Source organism: Staurois parvus, unplaced genomic scaffold, assembly GCF_062004578.1.
Source record: "Staurois parvus isolate SC_StPar_1 unplaced genomic scaffold, SC_StPar_1.0 ptg002880l, whole genome shotgun sequence".
NCBI lineage: Eukaryota > Metazoa > Chordata > Amphibia > Anura > Ranidae > Staurois > Staurois parvus.
Window position 1 is genome coordinate 112091 of NW_028320676.1, and position 25469 is coordinate 137559.

The 25469-nt window shown below is 45.2% G+C and overlaps 1 protein-coding gene across 1 annotated transcript in view; it reads right to left on the minus strand.

Moving 5' to 3' along the window:
• Nucleotides 1-3809: 3809 nt before the first annotated feature.
• LOC149428983 (phosphatidylinositol 3,4,5-trisphosphate 5-phosphatase 2B-like) overlaps nucleotides 3810-25469 on the minus strand; it is a 52596-nt gene continuing 30936 nt past the window's right edge. Inside the window, exons 10-20 of the mRNA XM_089666872.1 lie at nucleotides 21517-21655; nucleotides 18327-18426; nucleotides 17758-17843; nucleotides 14399-14480; nucleotides 13857-13940; nucleotides 13667-13765; nucleotides 12085-12173; nucleotides 10067-10145; nucleotides 9732-9954; nucleotides 5353-5379; nucleotides 3810-4530 (exon numbers count right to left, since the gene is read on the minus strand). Coding sequence (XP_089522998.1) covers nucleotides 4329-4530; nucleotides 5353-5379; nucleotides 9732-9954; nucleotides 10067-10145; nucleotides 12085-12173; nucleotides 13667-13765; nucleotides 13857-13940; nucleotides 14399-14480; nucleotides 17758-17843; nucleotides 18327-18426; nucleotides 21517-21655 — 1210 coding nt within the window. The 3' untranslated portion in view covers nucleotides 3810-4328. The remainder of the gene's footprint in view (nucleotides 4531-5352; nucleotides 5380-9731; nucleotides 9955-10066; nucleotides 10146-12084; nucleotides 12174-13666; nucleotides 13766-13856; nucleotides 13941-14398; nucleotides 14481-17757; nucleotides 17844-18326; nucleotides 18427-21516; nucleotides 21656-25469) is intronic.

Genomic DNA, 25469 nt, shown 5'->3' on the forward strand with positions numbered 1-25469 from the left:
CAAATGTCAGGACAGGACAGATATCCCCCAAATGTCAGAACGGTACAGATATCCCCCAAATGTCAGGACAGTACAGATTTCCCCCAAATGTCAGGACGGTACAGATATCCCCCAAATGTCAGGACAGGACAGATATCTTCCAAATGTCAGGACAGTACAGATATCCCCCAAATGTCAGGACAGTACAGATATCCCCCAAATGTCAGGACGGTACAGATATCCCCCATATGTCAGGACAATACAGATATCCCCCAAATGTCAGGACAATACAGATATCCCCCAAATGTCAGTACAGTACAGATATCCCTCAAATGTCAGGACAGTACAGATATCCCCCATATGTCAGGACAGGACAGATATCCCCCCAAATGTCAGGACAGCACAGATATCCCCCAAATGTCAGGACGGTACAGATATCCCCCAAATGTCAGAACGGTACAGATATCCCCCAAATGTCAGGACGGTACAGATATCCCCCAAATGTCAGAACAGGACCGATATCCCCCAAATGTCAGGACAGTACAGATATCTCCCAAATGTCAGAACGGTACAGATATCCCCCAAATGTCAGGATGGTACAGATATCCCCCAAATGTCAGAACGGTACAGATATCCCCCAAATGTCAGGACGGTACAGATATCCCCCAAATGTCAGAACGGTACAGATATCCCCCAAATGTCAGAACAGGACAGATATCCCCCAAATGTCAGGACAGTACAGATATCCCCCAAATGTCAGGACAGGTCAGATATCCGCCAAATGTCAGGACGGTACAGATATCCCCCAAATTTCAGGACGGTACAGATATCCCCCAAATGTCAGGACGGTACAGATATCCCCCAAATGTCAGGACAGGTCAGATATCCGCCAAATGTCAGGACGGTACAGATATCCCCAAAATGTCAGGACGGTACAGATATCTCCTAAATGTCAGAACGGTACAGATATCCCCCAAATGTCAGAACAGTATAGATATCCCCCAAATGTCCGAACGGTACAGATATCCCCCAAATGTCAGAACAGTATAGATATCCCCCAAATGTCCGAACGGTACAGATATCCCCAAAATGTCAGGACGGTACAGATATCCCCCAAATGTCAGAACAGTATAGATATCCCCCAAATGTCCGAACGGTACAGATATCCCCAAAATGTCAGAACAGTACAGATATCCCCCAAATGTCAGGACGGTACAGATATCCCCCAAATGTCAGGACAGTACAGATATCCCCCAAATGTCAGGACAGTACAGATATCCCCCAAATGTCAGGACAGTACAGATATCCCCCAAATGTCAGGACGGTACAGATATCCCCCAAATGTCAGGACGGTACAGATATCCCCCAAATGTCAGGACAGTACAGATATCCCCCAAATGTCAGGACAGTACAGATATCCCCCAAATGTCAGGACGGTACAGATATCCCCCAAATGTCAGAACAGTACAGATACCCCCCAAATGTCAGAACAGTACAGATATCCCCCAAATGACCCCTTTTTGCAGAGCAGACAGTCCGACGTACTTCATAAGAGGAATGGCGAGTTTTATGAAGTTGTATTTTTTTGTCATAATTTTTCGGAAAATGAAAAAATTAAAGAAATTATTTTCACAATTTTTTTTTTACATATTGTCACCAGTGCAGTACAGCGTCATCATATAACTGGCATGGCGGTGATCAGGGACACTGACTGGTGACAGTATGAATAAAAATATATATATATATATATATATATTTTTTTTTAATTATTTTTATTTTTGTTTATTTTTTATTACATTTTTTTTCTTTTTTTTAAGATTTTTTTTTCATATTTCACTATGACCAAAGTAGTACAATGTTACCATGTCCGCCCCTGGTACAGTGTTAGCTGTGCACATGTGAAGACCCCCAGAACACGGCCCCCGGGACTGCCACTTGCTCCGGGTTTAGGAACACAAGATGAAACGGAACAATAAAGATGAAAAGTATAAACTTCGGAAATCGATCTTTTCTGTAACATTTCCTTATTTGGACATGAACGGAGAGCGGCACATTACTTTTTGTATAACTTTATTAAACACACAGATACACACAAATAACTTTTTTTTTTTTTTTGTACATTACAAGCCCAGCTATTCTTTGGACAAAATTAATTATATTTTGTATCATTTTATTGATCTACTAATGATATTTTATATAAATTTTATTGATCCCCTAATTATTTATATTTTGCATCATTTTATTGATCTACTAATTTTTTATATTTTATATAATTTTATTGATTCACTAAACATTTATATTTTGTATCATTTAACTTATCCATTAATTATATTTTGAATAATTGTATTGATCCGCTAATTATATTTTATATCATTTTATTGATCTGCTAAATATTTATCTTTTGTATCATTTAATTTATCCGTTAATTATATTTTGAATCATTTTATTGATCCGCTAATTATTTTTATTTTGTATAATTTTATTGATCTGTTAATTATATTTTATATAATTTTTCTGATCCCCTAATTATTTATATTTTGTATCATTTTATTGATCTACTAATTATATTTTATATCATTTTATTGATCTGCTAAATATTTATCTTTTGTATAATTTTATTTATCCATTAATTATATTTTGAAAAAATTTATTTATCCACTAATTGTATTTTGTATCATTTTATTCATCCATTAATTATATTTTGTATCATTTTATTGATCTGCTAATTGTATTTTGCATCATTTTATTTATCCACTAATTATTTATATTTTGTAACATTTTATTGATACACTAACTATATTTTGCATCATTTTATTGATCCACTGATTATTTATATTTTCTATCATTTTATTGAGCCAATAATTATATTTTGTATCATTTTATTGATCTACTAATTATATTTTATATCATTTTATTGATCCGCTAAACATTTATATTTTGAATCATTTTATTGATCCACTAATTGTATTTTGTATCATTTTATTCATCCATTAATTAATTATATTTTGCATCATTTTATTGATCTGCTAATTATTTATATTTTGTAACATTTTATTGATCCACTAATTATATTTTGCATCATTTTATTGAGCCAATAATTATATTTTGTATCATTTTATTCATCCACTAATTATTTATATTTTTTATCATTTTATTGATCCATTAATTATATTTTGCATCATTTTATTGAGCCAATAATTATATTTTGTATCATTTTATTCATCCACTAATTATTTATATTTTGTATCATTTTATAGAGCTGCTAATGATTTATATTTTGTATAATTTTATTGATCTGTTAATTATATTTTATATAATTTTTCTGATCCCCTAATTATTTATATTTTGTATAATTTTATTGATCTGTTAATTATATTTTATATAATTTTTCTGATCCCCTAATTATTTATATTTTGTATCATTTTATTGATCCACTAATTATATTTTATATAATTTTATTGATCCGCTGAATATTTATATTTTTTATCATTTTATTTATCCATTAATTATATTTTGTATCATTTTATTGATCCGCTGAATATTTATATTTTGTATAATTTTATTCATCCATGAATTATATTTTGTATCATTTTATTGATCTGCTAATTATTTGTATTATTTTATTCATCCATTAATTCTATTTTGTATCATTTTATTGATCCGCTAATTATTTATATTTTGTATCATTTTATTCCTCTATAATTATTTATGTTTTGTATCATTTTATTCCTCCATATTTATTTATATTTTATATCATTTTATTCCTCTATAATTATTTATTTAATTAAAAGTGTAAAAAAAAAAAAATATCAAAGAATCATTTCAACGAATTAAGAATTTTTTTTTTTTTAATCATACTGAGAATTTCCAGCGTGATGGAGAGCCTGCGTGCGTAGCATGCGTGACCGTGGCGTGTCTATCACGTGTTGGGTGTCGTGGAAGGATTTTACATTCCGTGGTCACATGGAGCCCATCAAGCCGACCGTTTCCAGAATCTTTTTTTTGGTTGGGGGTTCCAAGCTCCGCCCACCGATGCTGATTGGTTGATCTTCTTCCTCTTCTCCGGGGAAGGAGGGGCCGCTGACAACGATCGCACCGTCCTGGTATGGGGGTGGGGTTGGGGGTGTGTCCATGATGACCTGGGCTCACTGGAAGTGTCCAAAGTCAATGAACTCTGGAGGAGCAGCAGGAGGGAACGCAGCGCCAGAAAGGGGGCGGGTCATTCAGCAAATGCGATTTTTCTTCGTTTCGGAGATTCTGATCGATTTTATTTCAATTATTTTTTTCTTTTTGTTGGAAATCTTGAGTTGCGCTTTATAGACGGGTTCCCCCTCCCCCGCCATGACACCTCACTTGGGGGTGTTCCTGGAACCCTGCGGGGATTCGGTCCTGAACGTCGCCTCCCTGCGTTCCGTCGTCTGCTCGCCGCCCGCCGTCGCCGAGCGCGGTCTGGGGGATATCGGCGTGGAGGCGGAGCTCAGACCCTCGAAGAGGAAATATTCCGCGTTGCTGTAACTGCCGCAACAGATGCTGGCGGGACGTCGTCTGGAACAATAAAGACAATTCAAATAAAAAAATCCTTCAAAGAGGCAACTGTTTGTTCTTTCCTCGGAGTTCCCCTTTAAGTCAGAATTAGACCCGACCCCCCCCCCATATTATCCAGAAGGGGAGGTGCTCTGTAGTCCTGTCCTGGGGGGACAACAATTCTCCACCATCAGGGCCAGAGCTGGATTATCATGTGCCCAAAGAGGCAAGGCCAGCTACTTGCACCCCCCCCCCCCCCCGAAAAAAAGGCTACTTTACCCCTCCCCCGTGCCCTCCTCCCCCTCAAATTTTCCACCCTAGCAAAAACTCCTCTCCCCCCAAATCCCACCTCCTAGCACAAACCCCCCCATTCCGCCCAACAAATTCCCCCCCAAGCCCCCCTCCCAACACAAATCCCTCCAATCTCGTCTTCTAGCACAACCCCCCCCCCCAGCACAATCCCTCCCCCTCAACAGAAATCCCCCCCCCCAATCCCACTGCCCTAGTGCAGATTCCCCCTTAGTCCCTTCCAAACATAATTCCCCCCCCCATTCCCTCCCCCAACCCCTCCCCTAGCGCAAATCCCCCCTCCTACACAACCCACCCCAATTCCCTCCCCTACCATATTTCTCCCCCAATTACCTCTCCCAACATAACCCCCCCCCCAAATCCCCCTCCCCCAAGTCCCCCCTCCCAACACAAATCCCCCCAATCTCTTCTAGCACAATCCCCCCCTAACAGAAATCCCCCCCGGGGGGGTCAATGTGTTGGGCTCAGTTCTCACAATTTACATTTCAGCCATTTCTGCATTGCGTTTTGCATCGTGTTTTTGCCGCGTTTTGCAACTTTTAATGTGTTTTTGATGCATTTTTGCCGCTTTTTTTTTTTTGCAAAAATGCATAAAAAACATAAAATAACTCCCTCCATGCTTTTCTGCAGCGTTTCCATTGAAGTCTATAGAACCAAAAACGTAACTTTTTTGCGTTCCATAAAAGTCCCCGCCCCTTTCCAGACATCGCCCCGGGGTGAAAACGCGGAGATGCGGTCCCGTAGGGAACGGAACGGTCTGTACGGGGTTTCTGCAAAACGCTGTGAATCGCGGGTTGAATAAAAAAGTAAAAAATAAACAAAAAACGCATCTCAGCGCATGTAGAAACGTAACGCAACGCAGAATGCGCATCAATTCGACGACGTTTATCTGCGTTTTTCATGCCCCCCCCCCCCCATGTGTACAATCAATGCAGGAAAACTGTCCACAGAGAAGTACAAAAGCTGTCCAGCAGATGGCGCTCTGGAACCACCGACTGCGTATCAGACCGTCCATACACAGCGAGAGCGTTCGTCCGTTCATCGAATGTTCATCGAATGTTCATCGAATGTTCTGACGACTCTTCTTATGAACATTCTCTGAAAATCGACACGGCCGGCCTGAAGCCCGGTACACTCGATGAGAATATCGGACGAACGATCGTCCGTTTTTTTTCCGCCCGCGAGTCTCACATCGAAAGGTTACTAAAGATAACGGAAGAAAAGAATTGGGAACGCCATGTCTGGTGTTTGTGTTGTATTTTCGGACGACTTCTGTACTGAATACATGAAAATCGTTCGATCCGATGTGGTACCAGAAAATGTCCGCGCTCGTCCCTTCGGATGTTGTCACACGAATTGTCGTGGTCGGCTCTCAAAAGCTGCGCACTAACGATCGATGATCGGTCCTCGTATGGAAATTTACGGACGATTTTCTTATCGTGTGTACGCGGATTTCTCCCCCTCCCCCTCCCCCTCCAGAAGATTTACCCCCTCTTCCCCTCCAGAGAATTCCCTTCCCCCCCCTCCGGAGGATTCCCTTCCCCCCCTTCAGAGGATTTCTCCCCCCCTCCAGAAGATTCACACACCCCCCCTCCAGAAGATATACCCCCCTTCCCCTCCAGTGAATTCCCTTCCCCCCCTCCGGAGGATTCCCTTACCCCCCTTCAGAGGATATCTCCCCCCCTCCAGAAGATTCAGGCCCCCCCCTCCAGAAGATTTACCCCCCTTCCCCTCCAGAGAATTCCCTTCCCCCCCTCCGGAGGATTCCCCCCCTCCAGAGGATATCTCCCCCCCTCCAGAAGATTCACGCCCCCTCCCCCTCCAGAGAATTCCCTTCCCCCCCCTCCGGAGGATTCCCTTCCCCCCTCCAGAGGATTTCTCCCCCCCTCCAGAAGATTCACGCCCCTTCCCCCTCCAGAAGATTTGCCCCCCCTTCCCCTCCAGTGAATTCCCTTCCCCCCCCCTCCGGAGGATTCCCTTCTCCCCCTCCAGAGGATTTCTCCCCCCCTCCAGAAGATTCAGGCCCCCCCCCTCCAGAAGATTTACCCCCCCTTCCCCTCCAGAGAATTCCCTTCCCCTCCTCTAGAGGATTTACCCCCCTCCCCCTTCCAGAGGATTTCTCCCCCCCCTCCAAAGATTCACCCCCCCTCCCCCTCTGGAGCCTCCCCCCCTCCAGAAGATTCACCCCCCCCCCTCCCCCTCCGGAGCTTCCCCCCTCCAGAGGATTTCTCCACCCTCCAGAGGATTTTCCCCCCTCCCCCTCCAGAAGATTCACCCCCAACCCCCTCCGGAGGTTCCCCCCCCCTCCAGAACATTTAACCCCCTCCAGGGTTTCCCCCTCGAGGATTTCTCCCCCCCCCCTCCAGAGGATTTCTCCCCTCTCTGCCTCCAGACTGTGGGCGGGGTTTTAGGGTCATGTTACCACCATGATTCGCTGTCGCGGTGGTCACATGATCGGGAAAGGTCCCTATCGAAAGAGGAGATCGGGACCTTTCCGCCGGTGCCAAGGGGTTAATGACATCCCGCAACAGATCGCAAAACGCCATGCGGGTGTGAACCCGGGCTCAGTGTTCTGATGAGGAAAGTTGCAGGGTCTGCATCCCTTTAGAAGTATTTCATGTGATACCAAAGGTTCAAAAAAAAAAAAAAGAAACATGTCACACTTCCCGGCCCCGTAATGGTTTTGCACAGAGCAGCCCCGCTATTCTCCTCTTCTCGGGCCCTGACCCCTCCCTCCAGCAAGCAGCTCTTGTGTGCTCGCTCCTGAGCCCACCAACCACTCCCTCCAATGGACAGGAGCCAATGTCCCAGCCAATGAGGAGAGAGAGAAGAGGAGGTAAGGGACCGCACAGGTAAGTAGAACACTTTATTTGAACCAAAAAACCAGCCCTTACTACCAATTTAAGGTGCCCTCTCCTGCCTCGTCCCACCAACCGGTGACCACCATCCCCAGAGGTGGACTTTAATGGTGGCCATGTGAACCTGATGGCGCTTTGTTGCTCAACGGCATCTAAAAATGTAGATAGCAAATACTACCCCTCCCCCCCAAACCCCCCCCCCCCCCCCCAGAGAATCGCAGGTTCAGGTGAAATTTGCCTTTTTGTGCCTCATCATCCACCCCAGTATTTCCACCTGAAGGTCCGAAATTCCTCATCTACATTTGACTTGATATAGAACTATGTTCGATGTATTCCCCAGAAACAAATCAGGAAAAGCCCCGTGCCTGGAACCTCTTGTACAAATGTAAATATTTGAGCTTTATGACATCATCAGAGAGAGGGGCGTACCTGCCGGAACGTCTAGAGGGCCGCGATGCCGGAGAGTCACAAGGAGAACCAGGAGAACATGTTTTCTTGGTGGAATTTTCGATACCTGTGGATAAAAGGGAAACAGATGACATTCAGATTTGCTAAATTGCTACATTGTTTGCTGCCATCTCAATAGACTGTATGGCCAAAAGGTACGTGACCTCCCTCCCCCACGAGGTTGGAGGAGCCCAATTGTCTCCAATGCCTTTGTATGAAGGGGTATTACCAGGACCCTTCACTGGAGAAACCTGAGCAAATGATGGAGTTCAGGTGTCCCCATTGAAGGGCCCTGGTAATCCTCCATCATACAAAGACATTGGAGACAATTGGGCTCTTCCAGCCTTGTGGTAGCAGTTTGGTGAAGACCCTTTTCTGTCCCCCCATGACTGTCCCCTGTGTACAAAGCCAGCTCCATACAGACATGGAGGACCAGTTTGGTGAAGACCCTTTTCTGTCCCCCCATGACTGTCCCCCGTGTACAAAGCCAGCTCCTTAAAGACATGGATGACCAGTTTGGTGAAGACCCTTTTCTGTCCCCCCATGACTGTCCCCCGTGTACAAAGCCAGCTCCTTAAAGACATGGATGACCAGTTTGGTGAAGACCCTTTTCTGTCCTCCCATGACTGTCCCCCGTGTACAAAGCCAGCTCCTTAAAGACATGGATGACCAGTTTGGTGAAGACCCTTTTCTGTCCCCCCATGATTGTCCCCCCGTGTACAAAGCCAGCTCCATAAAGACATGGATGACCAGTTCGGTGAAGACCCTTTTTTGTTACCCATGACTGTCCCCCGTGTACAAAGCCAGCTCCATAAAGACATGGAGGACCAGTTTGGTGAAGACACTTTTCCGTTCCCCATGACTGTCCCCCGTGTACAAAGCCAGCTCCATAAAGACATGGAGGACCAGTTTGGTGTGGAGGAACTCCAGTGTTCTGTACAGAGCCCTGACCTCAACCCTACTTTTGGAAGACCTTTGGAATCAGGTCTTTCTTATCCAACATCAGGACCTACATTTAACCCCTCTGGCATGAGGTCTTCTCACCCCAAAGGTGCTCAAGTAGGTTTGAGGTCATGGAGGAACTCGAGAGTCCAGCACAGAGCCCCGACCTCAACCCTACATTTGGAAGACCTTTGGAATCAGGTCTTCTCATCCAACATCAGGACCTGCCCTTAACCCTACAGAACCCCTCTGGGATGAGTTCTTCTCATCCCAAAGGTGATCAGTAGATGTAAGGTCATGGAGGAACTTGAGTGTCCTGGACAAAGCCCCGACCTCAACCGTACTGAACACCTTTGGGATGAATTGGAATGCTGATGGCGAGCCATGTCTTCTCATCCAACATCAGTACCTGACCTCACACAAGTTCTTACAGACACCCTCCAAAATCTTGTGGAAAGTCTTCAAAGAAAAGTGGATGATGGTATAGTAACAAAGCAGCAATTCTATTAATGACCATGGTAGGGGGAGAGGGGCAACGTCAATTTAATGGCCATGGGGGGAGGTGAGAAACTCCATATTAATGGCTATGGGAGGGCCTCTCCATATTAGTAGGAATGGGGCATGCAACAAGCTCAGATAGGTGTGATGGTTGGGTGTCCACCAACATTTGACCATAGAGTGTAGCAATTTAATACGGTATATTCTCGAGTATTCTTGCCTTTCTCAGCTTCTCTGTTGATCATACTGGGGCTCCTGTCTGGGTTCATTTTTGGATATTGGGTCACTCTTACTTTGCCTCTCAACGATCCCGTTTCTTCTCCACGTTGGGACAGAAACACTTGAAACTGATGATCGGTATTGCTGTTGGCTGGGAGCACCGACACACAACATTCGCCTAGAAACAGTTGAAATCAAATGAGACGACAAATACAAGTTGTTCGCCAACACACTATATTCCTGCATTGAGCAAAGATTTGTGTATCCATAAGTCAAACCAAAACTCATACCAAAGGTTTCTCCACCATCCGTTGGTCGGATACTAAGAAGCAAATGTCCAGTAAATGTGTCTCCACCAACCAATGTTATCTGTGAGGAATACAAATCTTATGTAAGGTAAACCATACGGCTTCAGGTAGATGCACAATGAGGGCAAACGATTCTAGACACCTGACCACCAAACCCACATTGCTGTATATGGCCAGAAGTATGTAGTCACCAGTCCAAATGATGGAGTTCAGATGTCTCCAGTGAAGGCTCCTGGTACTCCATCATACAAAGACATTGCAGACAATTGTGCTCTCCCATCCTTGTGGTAACAGTTCGGTGAAGACCCTTATCTGTTCCCCCATGATTGTCCTCTGTGTACAAAGCCAGCTACATAAAGACATGGTTTGACCAGTTTGGTGTTGAGGAACTCGAGTGTCCTGCCCTGACCTCAACCCTACTTTTTGGAAGACTTTTGGTATAAGGTCTTCTCACCCAACATCAGTACCTGCCCTTACCCTATGGAACACCTTTGCTATGAGACCTGGCTCACAATCGGTGTTCCAATTCATTCCAAAGGTGCTCAGTAGCTTTGAGGTCATGGAGGAACTTTTGTGTCCTGCACAGTGCCCTGACCTCAACCCTACTTTTGGAATCTGGTCTTCTCATCCAACATCAGTACTTGCCCTCAATCCTACTGAACACTTTTGGGATCAAGTTTCCAATGGTGTTCAGTAATCTGAGGTCCTGGAGAAACTCAAGTGTCCTGCACACAGCCGTGACCTCAAACCTGCTGAACACCATTGGGATGAATTAGGAAGAAATAATTGCAAGCAAGCTCCATAAAGACATGGTTTGACCAGTTTGGTGTGGAGGAACTCGTGTCCCCTGACTTCAAACCTACTGAGCACCTCTGGGATGAACTGGAATGTCAATTGTTAGCCAGGCCATTTTTTTTTAGTGCCCAACGTTGGGCCTGATGTGTTGATACCAGGTTTTCTCATCCAACATCAGTACCTGACCTCAACCTGAATGCTCTTTTGGTGAATGGGCACAAATACCCACAGAGTGTCCTGCACAGAGCCCTGACGTCAACACTTCTGAACACCTTTTGGATGAGTCAGGGAGAGCTAATTGCAAGCAAGCTCCATAAAGACATGGTTTGACCAGTTTTCTGTGGAGGAACTTTTGTGTCCCATGACTTCAAACCTACTGAGCACCTTTGGGTTGAATTGGAATGCCAAGTGCAAGCCAGATCTTCTCATTCAACATCATGAGCTCTGACTTCAAACCTAATGAGCACCTTTGGAATGAACTGGAATGCCAATTGTTAGCTAGGCCATTTTTTTTTTAATGCCCAACGTTGGGCCTGATGTGTTGATACCAGGTCTTCTCATCCGACAATAGTACCTGACCTCAACCTGAATGCTCTTTTGGTGAATGGGCACAAATACCCACAGTAGTGTCCTGCACAGAGCCCTGACGTTAGCACTTCTGAACACCTTTGGGATGAATCAGAGAGAGCTAATTGCAAGCAAGCTCCATTAAGACATGGCTTGACCAGTTTTCTGTGGAGGAACTTGTGTCCCATGACTTCAAACCTACTGAGCACCTTTGGGTTGAATTGGAATGCCAAGTGCAAGCCAGATCTTCTCATTCAACATCATGAACTCAGTTTGAATGCTCTTTTTGGCGAATGTGCACAAGCCGTAACCTCAACCCTACAGATCACTTTTGGGATGAATGGGAATGCCAATGGTGACCTAGGTCTTCTCATCCAACATCAGAACCCGACCTCACAAATGGGCACAAATTCCTACAGACGTGGAAAATCTTCCCAGATGGGTGGAGGATGTTGTGGCCAAGGGGAGCAAAAAGGCGGACAACTCCATTGTAAAGGTCATGTGGGGAGGGGGGGCAATGCCATATTAATGACCATGGTTTTGGGATGGGATGCCCAACAAGCTCCTATAGGTGTGGTGTTCAGGTGTCCACCAACATTTGCCCCTGTAGCGTATTATTCGCACTCTTTATTTCTCACCTCGGGTAAGTCCTGCTCTGACCATCCCAGCTTGACAAAGGCAGATCCCTCCGTACTGTGGGCACTATTCACATTACTCTGTAGACCATCTACAATATTCCAGGAAAGACACGAAAAGTAAGCGAGCAAATGAAAAGATACGAGGGGGGCCTTCGGTATTTTGAACGAGATCTCTGCAGCTCATAATTCCACTTCTACTCGGTATGATGTGCAAAAAAAACCACAGGAACAGGATTGAACCCCACGCCCAACCCTACCATATACTTCCCTTCGATACCTAGGAGCCAAAAGAAATGCCCTGTACTTCCAGGTATGGAGCGCGTGACTCATACCATGTGACACGGCTGGGCCAATCATCGTTTTCATCATTGTCCATGGCCATGTCAAACTATGGCTCCAATCAGCAGAGTTATGAGCGTTTGCCGATTTGTAGGCTGTAGCTGTGACTGAAGGGTTTGTTGGACCTCTGCAGCAAGGCCTCTGCTTCCACACAGGGCATGGTGGTCCTTCCCTGCAGCATAGTGCGGGGCAAAGGATTTTCTTCTCTCGATGGGGTTGCTTTTCAGGAGACTGTGAATTTATGGGATTGATATACATATTTCCTCTGTAATTACCGCCATGGGAGCACTTGGAGGAGCTATGAGGACCGGCGATATATAACCAATCGCTAATAATAATCAATAAAGACCAGACCGGGGTTGTCACCCATCACTGGTCTATCCAAAAAAAAAAAAGTCCTCTTTTTGGTCATCTAGGGCAGTGGTCTCCAAACTGCGATATGGGGGCCAGATGCGGCCCTTTGCATCTCTTTATCTGGCCCTTGGGCACTATTACATAGTCCACTGACACCAACAATGGGGCATAATTCCTCCCACAGACACCTATGAAAGGGCACTGTTCCTTCTACTGACACCAATAATGAGGCATAATTATTTTCATTGATACCAACAATGGGACACTATTCCTCCCACTGATACCAATGATGGGACACTATTCCTCCCACTGACACCAATGATGGGGCACTATTCCTCCCACTGACACCAATGATGGGGCACTATTCCTCCCACTGACACCAATGATGGGGCACTATTCCTCCCACTGACACCAATGATGGGGCACTATTCCCCCCACTGATACCAATGATTGGGCACTATTCCTCCCACTGACACCAATGATGGGGCACTATTCCTCCCACTGACACCAATGATGGGGCACTATTCCTCCTACTGATACCAATGATGGGGCACTATTCCTCCCACTGACACCAATGATGGGGCACTATTCCTCCCACTGACACCAATGATGGGGCACTATTCCTCCCACTGACGCCAATTATGGGGCACTATTCCTCCCACTGATACCAAGGATGGGGCACTATTCCTCCCACTGACACCAATTTCTACTCCCATTGGCCATAGCCCGGCCCCCCTAAACTCTCAAGGGCAGTAAACTAGCCCTTCGTTTTAAAAACTTTGGAGACCCCAGATCTAGGGTACATTTAAAGGGGTCCCCCACCTTCTCCAGGCACAAAGGGGTCTGAACCCCGAATGGCCAGGGCTGAGCAGGAACGGAACCTTCTTACCCTTCAGGCACAGAGACCTGAACTCTACACACGCTCTGGAGCGGCTCGGGGTTTTCACGATGGACTCGATGTGCAGAAATCTCAGCGTGTACCTGCAATCTGGGAACGAACACAGAACACAGAAATGAAGGCAGGAAACTAGAGGGGAGCGATTCACATGAATGGGGAACGATTCCCCTCCGAGCCTCACCTCTCTGGGACATAAAATTCAGGCCGATCTCAAACGTGGCAAAAACCGGAGCGTGGTCGCTGCTCACAATATCATCGGTGCAACCTACGAAGAGAAGGAAACAGATATATTCGATGTGCAAATGATCGAACATTCACCCGGCCTTCACGAATAATCCCCGTAATGTGTCCAGTAGGTGCATTTCCTTTGGCAATCAGCGCCATCTAATGGCCGTAATGTGATATTTCCCAGAAATGTCTCCATCGGGAAAATACTACATTATGGCCACTGGATGACGCTGTTGGCGATAGGAAATGCACAGGAGGACCAGTGGTACCCAGGGGCGGACTGACCATTTGCCCGAGGGCCCGGGGTCAGTGGGGATGAGATGCCCCTGGTACCTTTTTCATAGGCTTTTTTGTGTTTGGGCAAGGACACAGGGGCCCCATGACCCCCTATTGCCCGGGGGCCCCATGAGTTGTCAGTCCGCCCCTGGTGGTACCCCCTTATCCATGGCCCTATGTGTGGGGGCTCATGTGTGGGGCAGGCATGTTGGTTCTCACCGTATGAGGTGCATTTAACCTCAGTGTCCGGGTAACATGTCCATAGGATTCGATCGCTCCACGATGGTGCAGCTAGACGAGTCTAGAAGAAAATGCAACATAAAGCAACTCTGAAGATAATGGAGGCCAAGCATCATATAATATAGATTTACATCGATCAAAACACACCCCTGACCATCACACCTATATGAGCTCGTCGGAAATCCCATTCCAAAACCATGACCATTAAAATGCAGTTGCTCCCCTCCCCCCATGGCCATTGTGAGGTCAGGTACTGATGTTGGATGAGAAGACCTGGCTCATGAATCAAGCCCCACATCAGGCACCCAAAAAATATGGGTTCCAATTCATCTCGAAGGTGTTCAGTAGGGTTAGGGGCAGAAATTGATGTTGGGTGAGAAGACCTTATACCAAAGGTCTTCCAAAGTAGGGTTGAGGTCAGGGCTGTGTGCAGGACACGAGTTCCTCCATGACCTCAAACCTACTGAGCATCTTTGGGGTGAGAACTCATACCAAAAGTGTTCTGTAGGGTTATGGGCAGGTACAGATGTTGGGTGAGAAGACCTTATACCAAAGGTCTTTCAAAAGTAGGGTTGAGGTCAGGGCTCTGCACAGGATGCTCAGGTTTCTCCAGGACCTCAAACCTACTGATCACCTTTGGGATGAGAAAACCTCATACCAAAGGTATTCCATAGGGTTAGGGGTAGGTATGGATGTTGGGTGGGAAGATCTAGGGTCTTTCAAAAGTAGGTTTGAGGTCAGGGCTCTGTGCAGCATGCTCAGGTTCTTCCAGGGCATCATACCTACTGAATAACTTTGGGATGAGAAAACTTCATACAAAAGGTGTTCCATAGGGTTAAAGGCAGGTACAGATGTTGGGTGAGAAGACCAAAAGCCTTTCAAAAGTAGGGTTGAGGTCAGGGCTCTGTGCAGGACGCTCAGGTTCCTCCAGGGCCTCAAACCTACTGATCACCTTTGGAATGAGAAAACTGATGTTGGGTGAGAAGACCAAAAGTCTTTCAAAAGCAGGCTTGAGGTCAGGGCTCTGTGTTGGACACTTGAGTTCCTCCAAACCATAAGTTTATGGAGCTGGCTTTGTAAATAAGGGACAGTCGTGGTGGAACAGAAAAAAGTCTTCACCATACTGTTACCACAAGGTTGAAAGACCTCAATTGTCTACAATGTCTTTGTACGATGAAACATTTACTGGGAACACCTGAACTCCATCAACTGGAGGGAGCACATCATTTTGGCCATATATTCAGTAGTAGTTGGTCACATTCAACTGGACTTGTTCTGTAATGTAAGCTTTCGTAGCTTCTGCACAGTTCTAATGAGTGTCAGGAAGATACCCAAACAATCCTTTTCTTGGACAATCAACATCTGTCTATGGAGGAGGTGGTTGGATGAAGGTGTTGGTGCTATCTGTGTGGGTATAAATGTTGAGGTGTCTTCCTGACACTCATTAGAACTGAAGAGGTATCTTGGAGGAGCTACAAAACATCTTCAACATTCCAGAACTAGTCCAGGTGAATGCGACCAACTACTACTATTTACATCAGCCATTCTCAACCAGGGTTCCTCAAGAGGTTTCTAGAGTTGTTGCTGACTGACCTCTCATCTGATGGTGCCTAGATAGTTCCGGGTCCAAAGCCTTTTGGCAGAGCCAGCAGCATGACACCAATGATCATTTTAGCTGTCTGAAAGGGCGGCATAAGGAGGGATTTCTTCCCTGACCATTAAAGTCAAAGCATTTTTCTCACTGACCCCCAATAACTTAGGTCTCAAGGAAGCAATGCCAAAATGAATCATTATTTCAAGGGTTCCTGCAGAGTAAAGGACGGTTTACACCATGACCAGGATGAACGAGAACCCTCACGAACACGAGTGGTCACAACAGAGCTAGTAGTTGGTCACATTCAGCTGACCAACCCCAACATTTATACCCACACAGATAGCACCAACACCTTCGTCCAACCACCATGGGATGTCAGAAGACAGATGTTGATGGTCCAAGAAAAGGGTTGTTTGGGTATCTTCCTGACACTCCTCAGAGCTGTGCAGAAGCTAATGACTGTCAGAAGGCAACCCCAAAATTTATACCCACACAGATAGCACCCATACCTTCGTCCAACCACCATGGGATACCAGAAGACAGATGTTGATGGTCCAAGAAAAGGGTTGTTTGGGTATCTTCCTGACATTCCTCAGAATGTGCAGAAGCTAATGACTGCCAGAAGTCACCCCAACATTTATACCCACACAGATAGCACCCATACCTTCGTCCAACCACCATGGGATGTCCAAGATGGTCCAAGAAAAGGGTTGTTTGAGTATCTTCCTGACATTCCTCAGAACTGTGCAGAAGCTAATGACTGTCAGAAGGCAACCCCAACATTTATACCCACACAGATAGCACCCATACCTTCGTCCAACCACCATGGGATGCCAGAAGACAGATGTTGATGGTCCAAGAAAAGGGTTGTTTGGGTATCTTCCTGACACTCCTCAGAACTGTGCAGAAGCTAATGACTGTCAGAAGGACATATGGGGTATCTTCCTGACATTCATTAAACCTGAAGAAGTGGATTGGAGAAGCTACAAATTGTCTGACAGATGGTGGCCAACTACTACAAGATATACCATGACTGGGATCAACGAGACCTTCAAAGACCTTGAAGTTTGTATGACAAGACAGACATGGACAACGTTCTCTGAACACGATGTACAAATGGATCTCACTCCGCCGGTCTTGGCCTTTTGCAGATCGTATCATTTTTCTCACTGACCCCCAATAACTTAGGTCTCAAGGAAACAATGCCAAAATGAATCATTATTTCAAGGGTTCCTGCGGAGTAAAGGATGGTTTACACCACAACCAGGATGAACGAGAACCCTCACGAACATGAGTGATCACAACAGAGCTAGTAGTAGTTGGTCACATTCAGCTGGACTTGTTCTGGAATGTTGAAGATGTTTTGTAGCTCCTCCAAGATACTTCTTCAGTTCTAATGAGTGTCAGAAGTCACCCCAACATTTATACCCACACAGATAGCACCAACACCTTCGTCCAACCACCATGGGATGCCAGAAGACAGATGTTGATGGTCCAAGAAAAGGGTTGTTTGGGTATCTTCCTGACAATCCTCAGAGCTGTGCAGAAGCTAATGACTGTCAGAAGGACATATGGGGTATCTTCCCGACATTCCTTAAAACGTGGATTGGAGAAGCTACAAACCGTCTGATGGATGGTGACCAACTTCTACTGGGATCAACGAGACCTTCAAAGACCTTGAAGTTTGTATGACAAGACAGACATGGACAACGTTCTCTGAACACGATGTACGAATGGATCTCACTCCTCCAGTCTTGGCCTTTTGCAGATCGTATGTGCGAGAACCTCTTTCGTAGCGGCACGTTGGAGGAAAGGTGATTGGCTCCTCTTCTGTAAATAAAGATCCACAGTGAAGACACACATCGATACGTTGTAACACGAACATTTACTAAAACGTGACTTCCGTGGCGTACGCAGGATATGGAAAATACACGGGGAGGCAGGAGGGCGCAGTATAAGGGGGAGCAGGAGGGCACAGTATAAGGGGGGGCAGGAGGGCGCAGTATGGGGGGAGTCAGGAGGGCGCAGAATGGGGGGAGGCAGGAGGGTGCAGTACGGGGGGAGTCAGGAGGGCGCAGTACGGGGGGAGTCAGGAGGGCGCAGAATGGGGGGAGGCAGGAGGGTGCAGTACGGGGGGAGTCAGGAGGGCGCAGTACGGGGGGGGTCAGGAGGGCGCAGTACAGGGGGATCAGGAGGGCACACTACAGGGGGGGTCAGGAGGATTTAAGATGCCCCCCCATGTGTTTCTGATATACAGAGAACGGCATGCCAAAGCGCAGTACACAGCATGCGGGGAAATGCTGACCGACTTACTGAATCCCAGGAAGACTTTCTTCTTCTCCCTCTCCTGGTTCAGCTGATCGACAGGAAGGAGAAGCTGCTGCTGCCCGCTGTACACGCACTGCAGAATGTCCTGTGTGGGGGGGGAGGGGAGGGATCAATCAACGGATTTCTGGCAGGATCAGCAGATCATTTTTTTAGCACCTGCAGCACTTTGAACCTCTACATGGCGAGCGCGCCCTAACGCCCACCCGCGTCCCGCGCAATCGTGTTCGCAGTGCGCCAATGTTCTGCGCTCCGAGCGCACTCGCTGCACGCTGACCTCTCCTGATTGGGCGAGGTTCACACCTTTGCAGTCTGCGTTTCATCCCTTTCTGCACGGCGTTTTGCGTTGCGTTTTGCGATTTTGCACTCGTGTTTTTGATTGAAATTTTGCAGTACAAAAAAAAAAAAGGACGACCTTATACACAGAGGCTTCACATGCACTTGCGTTTTTGATGCGTTTTACGTTTTTTTCTTGTTGCTAGGCAAATTAAAAACACGAAACGCAGCAAAAACGTGGCAAAAACGCATTAAAAACGCACGACATGCTTTCCATTGAAGTCTATAGGCCGGGTTCACACTGATGCCGAGCAGCACATCGCATGGGAACCGCACCGCATTCCTGGGAAATCACATGCGAATTCTGTGCGGTGCGATCGGAGCTTTGTATGGCTCAAATCGCACCAAAACTGCAACAGAAATATGCAGGACCCTTTTTTTGGTCGGCACCAGAATCGGATCGGATGGAATTCACACTGGTAATCGAATCGCAATCATTTCACACATCGCACCGCGTTTTGTGAAATGATTTCGGGGTGTTGTTATCTGAACATACACACCCGCAGTGGTTCGCATGAAGGGGGTGCGATTCTGATGCTGTGCGGAAATCGCACAGAAAATGCTACAAATTCTCACAGGAAACAGCAAATTCACACAGAAAACGCAGCAAATTCACACAGAAAATGCAGCAAATTCGCACAGAAAACGCAGCAAATTCGCACAAAAAACGCAGCAAATTCACACAGAAAACGTTGCAAATTCGCACAGAAAACGCAGCAAATTCACACAGAAAACGCAGCAAATTCGCACAGAAAATGTTGCAAATTCTCGCTGAAAATACAGCAAATTTGCACAAAAAACACAGCAAATTCACACCAAAAACGCAGCAAATTCTCACAGAGAACACAGCAAATTCACACCAAAAACGCAGCAAATTCGCACAGAAAACGCAGCAAATTCGCACAAAAATCGCAGCAAATTCGCACAAAAAACGCAGCAAATTCACACAGAAAACGCAGCAAATTCGCACAGAAAACAGCAAATTCGCACAGAAAACATTGCAAATTCTCGCTGAAAATACAGCAAATTTGCACAAAAAACACAGTAAATTTGCACATAAAACGCAGAAATCTGCACAGAAAATGCAGCAAATTTGCACAGAAAATGTTGCAAATTCTCACAGAAAACACAGCAAATTCACACCAAAAACGCAGCAAATTCTCACAGAAAACACAGCAAATTCACACCAAAAACGCAGCAAATTCGCATAGAAAACGCAGCAAATTCGCATAGAAAACGCAGCAAATTTGCACAAAAAATGTTGCAAATTCGCACAGAAAACGCAGCAAATTCGCACCAAAAACGCAGCAAATTCGCACAGACCTGAGATTTCAGGTGAGATTTTTTTATGCGATTTCAGGTAAGATTTGCAAATTGAAATCGTACCTCAAATCGCATCTAATGAATGTGAACTGTCAGTGTGAGATTTGCTGCGGCGCAATTTCTAAAGTCGTCCTCGTGTGACTTTTTCTGCGTTTTTTTTTGCGATTTCACAGACGTAGAATAGAAATGGAGTCACGCGGTGCCCGCTTGCTCCCGAGCTGTGTGTCTATGGAGTCACGCGGTGTGTGCTCGCTCCCGAGCTGTGTGTCTATGGAGTCACGCGGTGTGTGCTCGCTCCCGAGCTGTGTGTCTATGGAGTCACGCGGTGTGTGCTCGCTCCCGAGCTGTGTGTCTATGGAGTCACGCGGTGTCCGCTCGCTCCCGAGCCGCGTGTCTATGGAGTCACGCGGTGTCTGCTCGCTCCCGAGCTGTGTGTCTATGGAGTCACGCGGTGTCTGCTCGCTCCCGAGCTGTGTGTCCATGGAGTCACGCGGTGTGTGCTCGCTCCCGAGCTGTGTGTCTATGGAGTCACGCGGTGTCTGCTCGCTCCCGAGCTGTGTGTCTATGGAGTCACGCGGTGTCCGCTCGCTCCCGAGCTGTGTGTCTATGGAGTCACGCGGTGTCCGCTCGCTCCCGAGCTGTGTGTCTATGGAGTCACGCGGTGTGTGCTCGCTCCCAAGCCGTGTGTCTATGGAGTCACGCGGTGTCCGCTCGCTCCTGAGCTGTGTGTCTATGGAGTCATGCGGTGTGTGCTCGCTCCCGAGCTGTGTGTCCATGGAGTCACGCGGTGTCCGCTCGCTCCCGAGCTGTGTGTCTATGGAGTCACGCGGTGTCCGCTCGCTCCCGAGCTGTGTGTCTATGGAGTCACGCGGTGTCCGCTCGCTCCCGAGCTGTGAGTCTATGGAGTCACGCGGTGTCCGCTCGCTCCCGAGCTGTGTGTCTATGGAGTCACGCGGTGTGTGCTCGCTCCCGAGCCGTGTGTTTATGGAGTCACGCGGTGTCCGCTCGCTCCTGAGCTGTGTGTCTATGGAGTCATGCGGTGTGTGCTCGCTCCCGAGCTGTGTGTCTATGGAGTCACGCGGTGTCCGCTCGCTCCCGAGCTGTGTGTCTATGGAGTCACGCGGTGTCCGCTCGCTCCCGAGCTGTGTGTCTATGGAGTCACGCGGTGTCCGCTCGCTCCCGAGCTGTGAGTCTATGGAGTCACGCGGTGTCCGCTCGCTCCCGAGCTGTGTGTCTATGGAGTCACGCGGTGTGTGCTCGCTCCCGAGCCGTGTGTTTATGGAGTCACGCGGTGTCCGCTCGCTCCTGAGCTGTGTGTCTATGGAGTCATGCGGTGTGTGCTCGCTCCCGAGCTGTGTGTCTATGGAGTCACGCGGTGTGTGCTCGCTCCCGAGCCGTGTGTTTATGGAGTCACGTGGTGTCCGCTCGCTCCCGAGCTGTGTGTCTATGGAGTCACGCGGTGTGTGCTCGCTCCCGAGCTGTGTGTCTGTGGCCCCGCACAGGAATCGTCGGCTCCTACCTGCACCGGCATCTCCAGCTTGTAGTTCAAGTCTCCCGCCCAGAACAGGTAGGAGAGTCGCAGAGGGAGCTGGAAACCGCGCAACGCCTCGTCTCCAAGGAGCAGCCCTCGCAGGATCTCCCCGAAACTCTGATTCCTCCTGAAAAGAGACGACCAGTGAGAACAGCGCCACCCCCAGGACTGAACGGAACTACAGTGAGCCCTAGGATCCGTCCCAGAGATCACATGGTACAGGGCCATTCACAGCAGCCTTGTACCATGTGACAAGCTGTGACCAATCACAGCTCACACAGCATTTCTCAGCGGCTGCAGGAATGAGAAGTGATTGCTTTTACAGCATGACAGGGTAAAAAAAAAATCCTGATCATCCCCCACAAGTGGTACAGTGTCATTATCGTGGGTGGGGTATGTAAAAAAAAAAATACATACATGAATAAAACATTTTACATAAAAAAAATGTAATTTAAAAAATTGTTTAAAATTATATATTTTTTCTATATAATGATTTGGGTTTTTTTTTTTTTTTTTACTAGATTAATAGATTTTTCTTTTGGCCTAGATTAATGAAAAAAGATTATTTATTTGCAAAATTTTACAAAACAAATTTTGTTTTTTAAATTTTAGGTCTTTTTTTTCAATTAGATAATAAAAAATTTTTTAAAAACCCACAAATAGTACAGTGTCAGTATGGTGAAAGTGTACTGCTAGGGTGGCAGTGTGTAAAAAATAATAAAATAAAAAATGTTACATAGTAAAAATGTAATTTTAAAAAATTGTTTAAAATTATATATTTTTTCTATATAATGATTTGGGGTTTTTTTTACTAAAAAAAGGTAGAATAGATTTTTGCCTAGATTTATAAAGAAAGATTATTTTTTTGCTAAATTTTACAAAACAAATTTTGTTTTTTAAATTTTAGGTCTTTTTTTCATTTAGATAATACATTTTTTTTTAAAAACCCACAAGTAGTACAGTGTCAGTATGCTGAAAGTGTACTGCTAGGGTGGCAGTATGTAAAAAAAAATGTTACATAGTAAAAATGTAATTTTGAAAAATTGGTTATTTTTTTTTTTCTAAAAAAGGTAGAAGAATAGATTTTTGCCTGGATTTATGAAGAAAGATTATTTATTTGCAAAATTTTACAAAAACAATGTTTTTCTTTTCAAAATTTTTGGTCGTTTTTTCATTTATACAACAAAAAAATAAAAAACCCACAACTGGTACAGTGTCAGTACATACTACACTAGGGTGGTGGTATGCAAAAAAATAAATGCATACATGAATAAAAAATGTTAAATACAATAAAAAATTGTTTAAAATGATATATTTTTCTATATAATGATTTGGAATATTTTTTCTACCAAAAAATGTAGCAGAATAGATTTTGTCCTAGATTTATGAAGAAAGATTATTTGCAAAATTTTACAACGAAAAATAGTTTTTTTCAAAATTTTTGGTCTTTTTTTTTTATTTTTATAACAAAAAATAAAAAAAACCTACAAAAGTGGGTACCTAAAATACCTAAATCAATAAATGTCACATAAAATAAAAATGTAATTTAAAAAATTGTTTAAAACTATTTTTTTTTTTATATACTGATTTGGGTTTTTTTTTCCACCAAAAAAGGTAGCAGAATAGATTTTGGCCGAGATCTATGAAGACAAATTATTTGCAAAATTTTACAAAAAAAAATTTTTTAAGAAAAATTTTGGTCTTTTTTTCATTTATTTAAAATAAATTAAAAAAAATACAACTAGTACAATGTCAGTATGGTGACACGGTACTGTTAGGGTGGTGGTATGTAAAAAAAAATAAATACATATGAATAAAATCTGTTACATAAAATAAAAAATTGTTTAAAATGATATATTTTTCTATATAGTTATTTGGGTTATTTTTTTTTTACCAAAAAATGTAGTAGAATAGATGTTGGCCTAGATTTATGAAGAAAGATTATTTGCAAAATTTTACAAAACAAAAATTAAAAAAAAATTTCAAAATTTTCAGTCTTTTATGTAACAAAAAATAAAAAACCCACAAGTAGTAAAAAAAATACATAAATCAATTAATGTCACATAAAATAAAAATGTAATTTAAAAATTAGTTTAAAATTACATATTTTTTCTATATACTGATTTGGGTTCTTTTATCCTACCAAAAAAGGTAGCAGAATCGATTTTGGCCTAGATCTATGAAGAAAGATTATTTGCCAAATTTTACAAAAAAATATTTTTTAAAGAAAAATTTCGGTCTTTTTTTCAAAAATAAATGAAAAAAAAACCACAACTAATACAGTGTCAGCATGGTAACACTGCACTGTTAGGGTGGTGGTATGTAAAAAAATAAATACATAAATAAAAAATTATTTTCAAAATTTTCTGTCTTTTTTCATTTATATAACAAAAAATAAAAAAACTCCAAGTAGTATAGTGTCACCTAGGGTGTTAGTATGTAAAAAAATAAATCAATAAATGTTACATAAAATAAAAATGTAATTTAAAAAATTGTTTAAAATTATATATTTTTTCTGTATACTGATTTGGATTTTTTTTTCTACCAAAAAAGTAGCAGAATCGATTTTGGCCTAGATTTATGAAGAAAGATTATTTACAAAATTTTACGAAAAAAAAAATATTTTTTTTTCACAATTTTCGTTCTCTTTTTTCTTTTTATTTCCTCTCTGATGCCCCCCTCACCACCTGCCCCCTCGACCCTGTCCCCTCACAACTCCTACGACCCCCCTCCCCCTCCATCCCACGCTCCCTCACCCACATCTTTAATCTCTCCCTCTCCTCCGGCACTTTCCCCTCCCCCCTGAAACATGCACACATCACCCCCATACTTAAGAAGCCCTCCCTGGACCCCAATGACCCGAACAACCTCAGACCCATCTCCCTGCTCTATTCACATCCAAACTCCTCGAGCGCCTCGTCTACACCCGCCTGAGCGCCCACCTCAACGACAACAACCTCCTCGATCCCCTACAGTCCGGCTTCCGTCCCCTACACTCCACCGAAACCGCCCTACACCCCACCGAAACCGCCCTACACCCCACCGAAACCACCCTACACCCCACCGAAACTGCCCTACACCCCACCGAAACCGCCCTACACTCCACCGAAACCGCCCTACACTCCACCAAAACCGCCCTACACCCCACCGAAAACGCCCTACACCCCACCGAAACCGCCCTACACTCCACCGAAACCGCCCTACACCCCACCGAAACCGCCCTACACTCCACCGAAACCGCCCTACACTCCACCGAAACTGCCTTACTTAAACTCTCCAACGACCTTCTAACCGCCAAAGCTAATGGCCACCATTCAGTGCTCCTACTCCTTGACCTCTCTGCGGCCTTCCACACAGTCCACCACCCCCTCCTCCTCAAAAAACTACACTCCCTCGGCCTCAGAGATTCTGCTCTCTCCTGGCTCTCATCCTACCTGTCACAACGCTCCTTCAGCGTTACCTATAACGCTACCACCTCCCCCTCACTCCCCCTCTCTGTTGGGGTCCCTCAAGACTCTGTCCTCGGGCCCCTTCTCTTCTCCATCTACACCTCCTCCCTTGGCCAACTCATACACTCTCACGGCTTCAACTACCACCTCTATGCCGACGACACACAAATCTATCTCTCAACCCCCCACCTCACCCCCTCGGTCTCTGCCCCCCACCTCACCCCCTCAGTCTCCGCCCGAATCACACACCTACTGAGCGACATATCAGACTGGATGTCACTCCACTTCCTTAAACTGAACCTCTCCAAAACCGAGTTTCTTGTCTTCCCCCCCCCCCAGCCCGGACCCCACCCCCCATTGACTTCTCCATCACATCCAACAACGCCACCATCAAACCCGCCCCGCAGGCCAGAGTACTGGGTGTCATTCTGGACTCCAACCTATCCTTCCAGCCCCAAGTCCAATCTTTAACAAACTCGTGCAGACTCCACC